Below are 13,458 nucleotides of genomic sequence, written 5' to 3' on the forward strand. Positions count from 1 at the left end.
AACGCAGAAGAGATTGGGTCTGTTTGTCAGTCAGAGGGATGAAATGGTTTTACACTCGAGGTCCAAACTCATCTGACAACCAATCAGTCAGTGATTGTGATTCTGAGGCAAAAGTGATGTGATACCACACCACCATTACATCAGTGGGTTGTCTAGGCTATCTACGGGTAAAACGGTACACTAAAGCTCTGGGGGATTGCTTCCTGAAGAGCCATAAACACGTCTCGACATCTGTCATAGAAAGAGTGGAAAACATGGCTCTTGGGCCTCAGTCCAATAATATGTATTTGACACTGTGATCAGTTTGATTTATGCTGAGAGAGCGAGAGAGCGAGAGAGAGAGAGAGAGAGAGAGAGAGAGAGAGAGAGAGAGAGAGAGAGAGAGAGAGAGAGATCAATGCCTGCACAGTGAGATCAGTCTATGGGTAACATGACATGGGGTGCTGCAAGTTCTTCTGAAAAGCTCATAATCTTGCAATGTTACATATTACAATATTCAGCACACAGGATTAAGTGACAGCGTCCTGACACATCTGGCACTGTGTGAAAGGTGTGAGGGCATGACTCATGATTCTTCAAGGAAAATAATCACCAAACCTGATGCGTTAGAGATGAGTCATAAACGTTGTGTCATCCCTAATTATAGATCTTGCAACAAAAAAAAGACCAAATTCGGGTTTCATGCTGTTTTGGTGTTTATTGGTCGCATACACATATTTAGAAGATGTTATTGCGGGTGTAGCGAAATGCTTGTGTTCCTAGCTCCACGGTGTGTCATGCCCAAATATAGGTATTTCAAAACAAAAATTTGACCAAATTCAGGCACGTTTCTTGCTGTTTTGGTGTTTAAATAATAGTGTAGAATACATTTTCTGGCACACTGTAGATCCCAGAGCCTGTTCGTTGGAAAGCTTAAAACAGATGAAACATTTCAAAAAATGTGTTGTTGCCAACCATGCTACATGCCATTTACAATCAAGGGTTTAGGATTCAATGTTGTGTGCAGTTGATTGGTGGCATTTCATATGCCTTTTCATATCAGATCAAACATTCCTAACTTATCTAAAAAGTATAAAATACTAATAACCCCCTTTAGGCTACTRGGCTTCAAGAAGCTTGATAGTAGGAAGTGTAACGCTCGAAGAAAAATACAGTAGTCTACAGTACATAAGGAGTGTACAATTAAACCGCTTATTTTACTAACTCTTATTGCTCAAACCATGATGCCAAAAAATCCATAACAGCATGTTCTGTTGCCAAAAAAGCTGTTACAAATTCCCAATGCTGTCCAAGGACCTGGAAAGATGCATTATCATTGTTGCCTAATACAAATAAAATACAGTAGAGGAATATAATTTACAGGAAGGTAGCTATGACAGCAGATTTAGCCTATCAATGAAATTAAAGAAATCATTGCAATGTAAATACTTTTGTAAAGCAGATATTTGATCACATAACGCCACAGCAGTAAACTGGGAAACAAATATATTATAGGCTAGCATTTGTATATAATTATAACTTTAGTTTCAGCTAGTTTGCTATTACTGCTCGAACAATTCAGCGGAGTCGCTACTTCGCCCGGTAGACGTGTCTACATCAGCACCGTGACATGCACCATGCATCCCTCCAGTTATTATAKCAGAGAGCTACGGAGGAGCTCCGGCCCCCGGGCACTCACCTAACTTTTGCGGCCACAGAAGAAATTGCATCGGTCCTTAAAGTCTTTCTTTTGGACCCGGCAGTTCCCATGCTGAAGTGGAAACGACACAAGATAAAAGCCAGATCATTCCACTGATGGGCGATCAGATATGAAGGAAGAAAAACGTTCGTAGAAAAAACGGAGGGAAAGCGGAACCATCGCACCTGGAGAAAAACTCCCCCTTTTCGCTGAGTAATTTTTTAAACCAGTTTTGTTATTTCATACTCATTTAATTTCAATCTATAAAGCTCACGTTAAAGATGGAAAGCTTGTAGTGTGTGACTGCAAGCGCACCAACAGCAGATGCACTGGTGGCTCGTTGCGCGCGGTTGACTGCCTGCCTCTGTTGCGCTCAACTCCTCATTGATTCAACTGAAGCGGAGAGGAATGGACGGACAGGAAGGAAACAACAGCCATAAAAGGACTACACCCCCCCCCCCCCCCCCACACACACACGCACACACACACAGTCAAGTCACGGAATGACATGACTGTAGCAGGTGAGGGCTGGGTCATTCAGAGCCGTCTATGGAACATACCAGAAGTGTGCTGTTTGAATAGAACAGCCCTAAAAATTGTCAAAGACCCAAGCCACCCCAGTCATAGACTGTTCTCTCTACTACCGCATGGCAAGCGGTGCCGGGCTAACCGGGCTATCTGCGCTGTGTCCCACCCACCACCCGCCAACCCCTCTTTTACGCTACTGCTACTCTATGTTCATCATATATGCATAGTCACTTTAACCATATCTACATGTACATACTACCTCAATCAGCCTGACTAACCGGTGTCTGTATGTAGCCTCGCTACTGTATACAGCCTGTCTTTTTACTGTTGTTTTATTTCTTTGCCTACCTATTGTTCACTTAATATCTTTTTTTGCACTATTGGTTAGCGCAGAGGTAAGAGGTAAGTAAGCATTTCACTGTAAGGTTGTAAGGTTGTATTCGGTGCACGTGACAACTAAACTTTGATTTGATATGATATGATTTGGAATAGTGGCATTTTGGTTAGCTAACTGATTGCCATGAATTGTTCATTTATTATGAAACCAGTTGCAAGGACAGTGAGAATAAAAACTGACTGGAAGAAAACATTAATATCACATTGTATACTCTAGATTGAGTAGCCTACTTTCATTTCCACTTTTGCTAAGAGGTACTCAATAGGCATGACTCATATCCCATTGAATTGTGCATCCTATGGCACAATTATTATTTATGAAGAGGAAGTAAGTCAGCCCTTGCCTCAAAGCAAAGCCTGAATCATCATCTATCTTGGTGACCTTGTCACTGACATCAACACATTATATACCGAGATGACATCATTGACCAACCATACCATCCATCTAACCAAATTCTATTGGCAGGAGTGGTTTACTGCTGTGGTCAACACCCCAAGCTCCAACAGCTCTTTCAGCACCACGGACAACCCCCACTCCACTCTCCACAACAGCTCTTTCAGCACCACGGACAGTGTCTATGATGGAACGGCAGCATGTAACAGCAATGTAAAAAAAGAAGAAAAAAAAGATATGTGGCAGCATCCCAGATGGCACCCTATTCCCAATATAGTGTACTACTTTTGACCAGCGCCCGTCAAAAGTAATGCACTATATAGGGGGTAGGGTGCCATTTGGGATGTGTCATGTGTCTTTGGAACCACAGGACTGACGGGTTGCTACTGAGGACAGCAGAGACTTCCAGACAGAGACCAAGGGATGGATAGAGAAGTGGAGAAAGTATGGTTCATTTACACACACTTGACACTGAGATATCAGTGTGAATTTTTCCCATGCCTGCTGAAAAGCAAGAAGGAAATTCATTTATTGAAAATGAAAAATGAATTTCTGTTTTGTCTATTTGTGTGTGCGAACCACCCTTCACTTTTTGAAAGATTGTAGAGGAAGAAAGTAGCGTGAATGTTTTCCCCATATTTGTAGAAGAGATTACAGCCTGATAGATTAGAAACAGAGTTCCATGTGGACATCATAGAGAACACAAATGCTAAGAGCACATTTGGACATCTGACCATGCAGATGTACTTACTAGCGAGTCCTCTTCAGATTTGCAGCCAAAAGAGGAAGAGTTAAGACAGTCTCCTGGGGGTGTGTTTATTAGTACAATGGGCAGATAGTGGGGGAGAAATTCAGACCACAACATTAGCCAGGGATGGGGTTGGCTTTAGGAGAGAAGTTTAGGTCTTTTTAGAGAGGTTTTGGGACATTTTAAATAATCAAAATGATTGCGAGAAAGTCATAGAGAAGAGTACCTGCCTTTTTCTATACTTAAAGGTGCCTTCTGGCAAGCATGGTGGGTACTTGTCTGCCTGGCCAGACCTATGGTTGGCCCTGCCCAGTCTTAGAGATGGATGGAATATAGGATTTAACTAGGACAAACGCAAATGAATAGGCATGAAGTGCAGGCAGCATACACACACAGACAAGCCGTAGTAATGGGCACCCAACCCAACCTCCAAATAACATTCTAGTCTGATTAAAAGGCCTGGCTTTGAGTGTCTGAATACAAACAAAGCCTGTCTCATAATTATATTATACTAACAATTACTAACAATTATATTTACAGGCAATGTAAATGTACTTTCTTTGCAAATAGTTTCTCCTGTTGGGTCTCCACGGTTTTTGTTTACATGAGCGTCAGCCAGTATTGAGCATCTAAAAATGGCCGTCACATGGTCACCAAGATGACCGCCAACATGGGCGTGTCTTCCCTCCCAGAGAATCCAGTTCAACAGCACCTCACGTACACTCCCCTGTGTCTTTGTTTGTACAGGGAAGCTTGAAGTTCTCCTCTCTCTCTCGCAGTGACATGCTGGGAGTTTTTTGGGAGTTTGAGTGTTTGGTGTGGAGGGCTCTGTCCTAACTTCTTTTCTTGATTCTGTCCTTGGTCTTTTCTTTCAATTTTTATTTTCTATGGTGGAGGGTTAATGCACTATTTGTTTTAGCGGTATCCACTGTTTTTTTTCAAAGTTAGGGTGGAAGAGGACAGAGTTTTAGTTTCCTGGGGTTTGGAAGGTGTGGTGTGCATGATGGCTTCTCAGCCTAGAGAGAAAGGGCAGGTGGTCAGGATGGGAGATGGAGATGAGGAGGAGGAAAATGAGTCTGAGGAAGAGGATAATGAGGGGGCCTTTTTTTCAGACTCCTCCTCAATGGGTCCAGAGCTGACAGCCAGTCAAGTAGAGGAGGTGTCAAAGTACACGGTGAGGGAACTGACAAGGTTCCTGAAAAGTGGGAAAAAGTATTGTTTTCTGATCCGAGAAAGTTTGTAAGATCAGCACAACATCCTATGAAAAATGAGGGGCATGGTGTCCTCTCACCCAGGAAATGGTTTATGTTGAGGAAGTGGGTCACAATAGTGCGTAAAGGTCTAACTTCAGACGCTGTTCAGATGAATAGTTTCTTTCTGGCACTGGGGCTTTTTGAGCAATGCTATTGGTCTCTTTCTTTGCTGACTTTTCTCCCACTTCTTATTTAGACTCTTTAGGTAGGCTCGCTTAATATAAATGGTGCCAGAGATCCGGGAAAGAGGAGTGTGTTGGGTGAATATGTAAAAAAAAATAAGTACAGGTGTTGTTTCTGCAGGAGACGCATAGTGATGTGGTGAATGAAGTCAGTTGGGGGCTCTGGTGGAAGGGGACAAGTGTGTTGTGCCAAATTTTAGTGCAGAGGTGGCAGTCCTTTTTGTATGGGATATGTCTGTAAAGATGTGCTCCTAAAAGGAGGTGTGTAGGGTTAGGCTGCTTGTTGTAAAAGCAGAAATTAACAACATGGGGTTTGTCTTTATACATGTGTATGCGCCTAACACAGGGAGAGARGRGGGGGGGGGGTTCCTTGTGGGTGTCTTAGACAGGAATTCTAACAGGTAGCGCCCAAGGAGACGGCGGGGACTGGAACTGCACAATGGATTTTACAAAAGACAGAAATGGGGAAGAGCCTCATTCAGTGTCAGTGGGAGTGTTAAGGGACATCATTAATCAGTTCGACCTAGTGGATGTTTGGAGAACTAAACYTCCTGACACAAGACAGTATACATGGGTGAAGGTCTTTGGGGCTAGGGTGAGTGCAGTCCGACTTGATCATTTTTATATGTCCAGGAATCAGAGCAATAGGCTGTTGGGCACTACCATTCTCCCTGTGGGTTTTTCGGATCACCACATAACCGTGGCTTGGCTGTCCATTTCACCAGGGCCTCGGCATGCATCCAATTGGATGCTTTAATGTAAAGCTCTTTGTCACGTTCTGACCCTAGTTATTGTGTTAAGTGTTTGTTTTAGTGGGTCAGGACGTGAGTTGGGTGGGCATTCTATGTTTTGTGTCTGGTTTGTCTATTTCTGTGTTTGACCTGATATGGTTCTCAATCAGAGGCAGCTGTCAATCGTTGTCCCTGATTGAGAACCATATTAAGGTAACCTGTTTGGTGTTGGGGTTTTGTGGGTGATTGTATTTCGTGTCAGTGTTCGTGCCACACGGGACTGTTTTCGGTTTGGTCATGTTTGTTGTTTTTGTATCTTGAAGTGTTCAGTTTACTTTCATTAAAATATGAACACTTTCCACTCTGCGTCTTGGTCCGATCCCTACACCTCCTCTTCAGACGAAGAGGAGGAAATCTGCCGTAACACTCTTACAGTATGCTACTTTTTGCTCTGGTTTCCAGATTTTTGGGGAAAGGTGGGGGCAGCAAAGAGAGGAGTATGAGTCAATGGTGGGATGTGGGGAAAGTCCAAATTCGGCTCTTCAGTCAACAGTATACAGCTCTGTCATCCTCAGAGGCTAGGAGAGTATTGGAGGAACTCAAGCGTAGTATTAGTGAAATGGAGGTAGAGATGGTGGGGCAAAGCAATGTAGGCCTCCAGGCTAATTTAGCTGAATTAAGTAGGGACCTGGGCAGTTTTTACAGGTTAAACCAAAGGGAGCACTTGTAAGAGCTAGGTTCTCAATGCTCAAGGAGATGGACACTCCCAGCTCTTTCTTATTTGGTTTGGAAAGACAGAGCGGTGAAGCCAAGGGTATGCATTGTCTAAGGCTGTCTGATGGGCTGGTGACCTCTGTGGTAGGGAGATGCGGACTGTGGAGTTTTATACTGAGTTGTATAGGGCAGAACTGTGTGATCCTATGTGTGCTCAGGTCTTGTTTGCAGAGCTCCCTAAGCTCTCTCTGGCACAGAGGGATGAAATGGATATTCCTCTGTTGTCCTATGAACTGGCAGTGGCTGTAACCCAGATGTCCCATGGCCATGCACCAGGGGTCGATGGACTCCCAGTGGACTTTTATAAAAAATTCTGGGGAATAATTGGACTGGACTGTTTTTGCATGTTGCGTGAATGCATCGGGGTAGGAGAGTTGCCGATGAGCTGTCGTCGGACGGCTCTGACTCTCCTGCCAAAAAAGGGGACTTGTGTGAACTTAAGAACTGGATGCCTGTGGAATTGCTCTGTGCAGACCACAATATATTTGCCAAGGTCCTCTCTAACAGACTGAAGTCCCATCTGGACTCTATAATACACAAGGACCAAACATATTGTGTACCGGGATGCTCAATCACGGACAACATGCTCTTAATCAGGGACATGTTGGACTTGTCGAGAGGTTCTAATGTGAACTTTGGACTGGTCTCTTTAGATCTTGGCCATGTTCTGTTATAATCTCCACCCGGCACAKCCAGAAGAGGACTGGCCACCCCTCATAGCCTGGTTCCTCTCTAGGTTTCTTCCTAGGTTTTGGCCTTTCTAGGGAGTTTTTCCTAGCCACCGTGCTTCTACACCTGCATTGCTTGTTGTTTGGGGTTTTAGGCTGGGTTTCTGTACAGCACTTCGAGATATTAGCTGATGTACGAAGGGCTATATAAAATAAACTTGATTTGATTTGATTTGATGATCAAGAGAAGGCTTTTGATAGAGTGGACCATGAGTATATTTTTAATGTGATGTCTGTTTTTGGATTTGGGGAAAGGTTTTTGACCTGTGTGAAGATGTTGTATGCTGGGGCGTCATCTATGCTCAAGGTGGGAGGGGGGCTCAGTAGGCCAGTCTGGGTGAGACGGGGCATTAGACAAGGATGCCTTCTATCGGGGCAGTTATATACACTAGCCATTGAGACTTTTTTGGGCCTGCTACACAGGAGACTGCAAGGAGTGTGCTGGACAGGCATGGGTGTGTTGGCAGGCATAGCAGTGTCAGCGTATGCAGATGACATTTCTGTGATGGTTAGGGATGGTCAGGATATGCAGGCACTGGAGACTAGTCTGAAGGTGTTTGAGGGAGCTTCGTCAGCTGAGGTAAACTGGGGCAAGAGCAAAGCTCTGTTATGTGGGGCATGGGGGATAGGGCCACTCCTCTGCTTCCAGGTGGTTTGCAGTGGGGTTGTGAATGGCTTAAAATGTTGGGGGCGTGCCTGGGCTCGGAGAGGTGGGTCAGGAAGAACTGGGAGGGGCTGTCACAGGCAGTGATGTTAAGACTGGTCAGGTGGAGGTAGGGTGCTGATAATCAACAACCTGGTGGCATCTTCCCTGTGGCATAAACTGGCTGTCCTCAACCCCCCTGCTTGCAGACCTGCAAAACAAACTGGTGGATTTTTTTCTGGTCGTTCCATCACTGTCTGAGGGCGGCAGTGTTGTACATGACCGTCCACGAAGGAGGGCAGGGTGGCTGCTTTCCGACTAAAGGCGGTGCAGAGCCTGCTGTACCATACTGATGTCGGCTGGAGGGAACCAGCATGCGCGCTGCTGAGGAGAACTGGCGGATTAGGGTTGGACTGGCAGCTGTTCCTCATGAAGCTGGAGAGGATGAGTACAGCAGGTCTCTCAGACTTTTACTCCGCGGTGCTGAGGGCCTGGCAGCTGCTAAGGACCACACGAGAAGGGGGTGTGGAGCCTGGGCTGTGGGTGTGGGAGGAGCCTATYTTCCACAACCCAGTCATGCCTTTGAGATCGGATCAGTCGGCCACCCTGCAGARGCAACTGATGGCAGCGGGTTTGCTAAGGCTGGGTGACCTGCGACTGCTGGGAGAGGAGGAAGTCCTGGCACAACAAACAGGAATAACGTCTCTTAGGCTGCTGGAGAGATTCGTGAAGGAGGGTCCAGAAGGAGGGTCCAGAAGGCACTCTCCGTCTGAGTCGGTAAGGGGGATGTTTGAGCGGCCAAAGGGGGAGGGTCCACCAATGTTTCCGCCACTGCAGGTGACGGCAGAGACTGGGGACTGGTAAGGGGGTCTGGAGGACTTGTTCGATTTTAACACTCCGAGCCTAGGGGAGTTTGAGGGGGTGGCAGGTAAAGCCGTCTACAACCTCTGCATTAAGGTAAGGAACATTAGGAGCCTAACAGGAGTGAAGGCACATCATTAATGATTACTGAAATGAAGATGTTTCATTAAAGGAAGACAAAAAGTCAAAGTCTCTCTCTCAAGCAGCACTAGCTCCAACACACATAGCTGACAAATGGACTCCCATGAATATTTAAGAAGCCATCTGTGTTCTCCTCCTGTGGTGGTCTAACTCTGCTCGCGTCCCGCTGCCCATCTAAAGTGACAGTAGGTTTAACACTACACACTCACACACACACACACAACCCTAACACTGCTCCCGTAGAAAATCCAGGTTGGAATATTCCTGGAATCAGGAGGCAATAAGCAGGAATTCCGGAATCTTCCAACCAGGATTTCTGGAAAATGTGGGAATTTTGAGAGTTACTGGAATGTTGTAACCCTACACAGAGAGAAAGGCTGCGTGGAGAAGTGAAGAAGTGGAGACAGAGCGATGTTTAAGAAAGGACGGAGCAGCTCTCAGCAAAGTGTGAATAAATACAGCCCCTACTGAAATCCTACACACTGTGAATAAATACAGCCCTACTGAAATCCTACACACTGTGAATAAATACAGCCCTACTGAAATCCTACACACTGTGAATAAATACAGCCCTACTGAAATCCTACACACTGTGAATAAATACAGCCCTACTGAAATCCTACACACTGTGATAAATACAGCCCTACTGAAATCCTACACACTGTGATAAATACAGCCCTACTGAAATCCTACACACTGTGAAATAACAGCCCTACTGAAATCTACACACTGTGAATAAATACAGCCTACTGAAATCCTACACACTGTGAATAAATACAGCCCTACTGAATCCTACACACTGTGAATAAATACAGCCCTACTGAAATCCTACACACTGTGAATAAATACAGCCCTACTGAAATCCTACACACTGTGAATAAATACACCCTACTGAAATCCTACACACTGTGAAAATACAGCCCTACTGAAATCCTACACACTGTGAATAAATACAGCCCTACTGAAATCCTACACACTGTGAATAAATACAGCCCTACTGAAATCCTACACACTGTGAATAAATACAGCCCTACTGAAATCCTACACACTGTGAATAAATACAGCCCTACTGAAATCCTACACACTTGTGAATAAATACAGCCCTACTGAAAATCACTACACACTGTGAATAAATACAGCCCTACTGAAATCCTACACACTGTGAATAAATACAGCCCTACTGAAATCTTACACACTGTGCATAAATACAGCCCTACTGAAATCTTACACACTGTGCATAAATACAGCCCTACTGAAATCCTATAAAGTGTGCATAAATACAGCCCTACTGAAATCCTATAAAGTGTGCATAAATACAGCCCTACTGAAATCTTACACACTGTGAATAAATACAGCCCTACTGAAATCCTATAAAGTGTGCATAAATACAACATTGTACATACAGTGCCTTCGGAAAGTAGTCAGACCCCTTGACTTTTCCCAAAYYTTTATAAATTAGAAAACATTTCTAAAAACTTGTTTTTGCTTTGTAAWTATGAGGTATTGTGTGTAGATTGATGAGAAAAAAAACACAATTTATTCAATTTTAGAATGAGGCTGTAACATAACAAAAATTGTTTTTTTTTCACCGAATGCACTGTACAGTACAGATGATTTCAAACATAATGAATATTATTGTACTAGATTGCCCGAGAAAATAGCAGTCTATTTGAATGAATATGGATGGACCTAGTGTACAGTTGAGTGTTGTACTGTACTGACAGGACTATCACAACTTGAGGACAGAGCACTGAGTGTCCCACACATTTAGTTGTGAAATTGTTGGAGGACCAAGTCAATAAATTATACTGTCATACTGCTGGTAAGCTGTTACTGATGAGGGCACCCACCAGGTTGTAGGTACCAGTAATGAACAGGGGTGAAGGATGGAGACAGACCCAATGAGAATAGTGGTCGGAACATACACTCTGCTCCGTGCTTTCTCTTTTACATACCAGACCTGGATTCAAATACTATTTGAAATCTARCAAAAACTTGTAGCATTTGCTTTAGACTGCCTTGAGTGACAGATAGGCAGGGTTTGCAGTTTTGCTTCTGTTCTATTGGCTTCATTGCGCCAGGCAAGCTCTATCAAGCCAAGCTCTATCAAGCCAAGCTCTATCAAGCCAAGCTCTACTATTTGAAATTATTTCCAATAGAGTTTGAACACAGGTCTGTTACACAGAAGTCCCAGACATGCAGTACTCTCCAACAGTACTTGTACTACTGTTCAACATGAACAGAGAACAGACATGCCTCTGCTCTGTGACTCCCTATCCCTGCCTGCCATACACACGCTGGAGATCCAATGAAACAGACCCTACTCAGCTTCACAGCAGGACATATAGCACACTGTGTCATGAAAAACACCAAAACAGACTTACCTATGAAATGAAAATAGTATTGGAAAGGACAGTGATGGAAAGCGGGGCTGAATCCACATACTGTATAGGCTGTATATTTTACATAGACACAGTCCATGAAACACTTTCATGCTATGCTCTTTGCTTCATATATTTTCTTCATACAGTAAATTATCTTTGACTACAGGCAATCATGATTGTGGAGAACAACTGGTTCATGCTGCGCTCTTTGCTTCATATATCTCATGATTGCATTGCGGAGGACAACTAGAAATAATAGCAGAATTGTTTGTTGATCCTACTGGTTGGTTGTCAATGCAGCATAATAGCTGTCAATGAGGTGAGGCAGAGGGACACTACAGTTAGGTTTAACAGGGCCAGGTGAAGCAGAGGGACACTACAGTTAGGTTTAACAGGGCCCAGGTGAGCCAGAGCGAACGCTACAGTTAGGTTAACAGGCCAGGTGAGGCAGAGGGACCTACAGGTTAGGTTTAACAGGGCCAGTTAAAGCAGAGGGACACTACAGTTAGGTTTAACACGGCCAGGTGAGCAGAGGACGCTACAGTTAGGTTTAACAGGCCAGGTAAAGCAGAGGGACCTACAGTTAGGTTTAACAGAGGCCAGGTAGCAGAGGACGCTACAGTTAGTTTACAGGCAAGGTAAAGCAGAGGGACACTACAGTTAGGTTTTACAGGCCAGGTAAGAGGCAGAGGGACACTACAGTTAGTTTTAACAGGGCCAGGTAGCAGAGGGACAGTATAGTTAGGTTTAACAGGGCCAGGTGAGGCAGAGGGACGCTACAGTTAGGTTTAACAGGGCCAGGTAAAGCAGAGGACGCTACAGTTAGGTTTAACACGCCAGGTAGAGCAGAGGGACACTACAGTTAGTTTAACAGGCCAGTGAGGCAGAGGGACGCTAACAGTTAGGTTTAACAGCGGCCAGGTAAGCAAGAGGGACCTACAGTTAGGTTTAACAGGCCAGGTAGCAGAGGGACGCTACATTAGGTTAACAGGCCAGGAAGCAGAAGACGCTACAGTTAGGTTTAACAGGGCCAGGTAAAGCAGAGGGACCGCTACAGTTAGGTTTAACAGGGCCAGTGAGGCAGAGGACGCTACAGTTAGTTTAACAGGCCAGGTAGAGCAGAGGGACCTACAGTTAGGTTTAACAGGGCAGGTAAAGCAAGAGGGACGCCTTACAGTAGGTTTAACAGTGCAGGTAAAGCAGAGGGACGCTACAAGTTAGGTTTAACAGGGCCAGGTACAAGCAGAGGGACGCTACAGTTAGGTTTAACACGGCAGGAAGGCAGAGGGACTACAGTTAGGTTAACAGGCCAGGTAGCAGAGGACACTACAGTTAGTTTAACAGGGCCAGGTGAGGCAGAGGACCTACAGTTAGGTTTAACAGGGCCAGGTAAAGCAGAGGGACGCTACAGTTAGGTTTAACAGGCGCCAGGTAAAGCAGAGGGACACTTACAGTTAGGTGTTAACAGGCCAGGTGAAGGCAGAGGCGCACTACAGTTAGGTTTACACGGGCCAGGTGAGGCAAGGACAGCTACAGTTAGGTTTAACAGGCCAGGAAAGCAGAGGACGCTACAGTTAGGTTACACAGCCACGGAAAGCAGAGGGACAGCTACAGTTAGGTTTAACAGCCAGGTTAAGGCATAGGGAAGCTACATTAGGTTTAAACAGGCCATAAGAGCGCTAGGCCGGACGCTACAGTGAGGAGTTTAAGCCGGCCAGGTAAAGCAGAAGGGAGACTCCACAGTTAGGTTTAACAGGGCACAGGCAAGGCAGACGGGAACACATATCAGCCCTACCCGGTACGCTTAAGCCAGCCGCCCCGCACCGTAAGCGTCCGCGCACCGCGAGGGACCTTACTCCCACGTTCCTATACGGCGATCCCTAACCCGCCGAGCGCCCGGCCCCTGCACCCTGTCGATAAACCGTCAAAAACTGTAGCTGTCCCTCTGCCTCAACCTGGCCCGTTAAACCTAACTGTAGTGTCCCCTCTGCCTCAACTGCCCCCTGTTAAAAAAACC

The 13,458-nt window shown here is 45.2% G+C and overlaps 1 protein-coding gene across 1 annotated transcript in view; it reads right to left on the reverse strand.

Moving 5' to 3' along the window:
* LOC111957564 (NMDA receptor synaptonuclear signaling and neuronal migration factor-like) overlaps window positions 1–1,998 on the reverse strand; it is a 67,711-nt gene extending 65,713 nt beyond the window's left edge. The window contains 1 exon segment of the mRNA XM_070437038.1: window positions 1,679–1,998. Coding sequence (XP_070293139.1) covers window positions 1,679–1,749 — 71 coding nt within the window. The 5' untranslated portion in view covers window positions 1,750–1,998.
* Window positions 1,999–13,458: the final 11,460 nt, after the last annotated feature.

Source organism: Salvelinus sp. IW2-2015, linkage group LG33, assembly GCF_002910315.2.
Source record: "Salvelinus sp. IW2-2015 linkage group LG33, ASM291031v2, whole genome shotgun sequence".
In the NCBI taxonomy this organism is placed as follows: Eukaryota; Metazoa; Chordata; class Actinopteri; order Salmoniformes; family Salmonidae; genus Salvelinus; species Salvelinus sp. IW2-2015.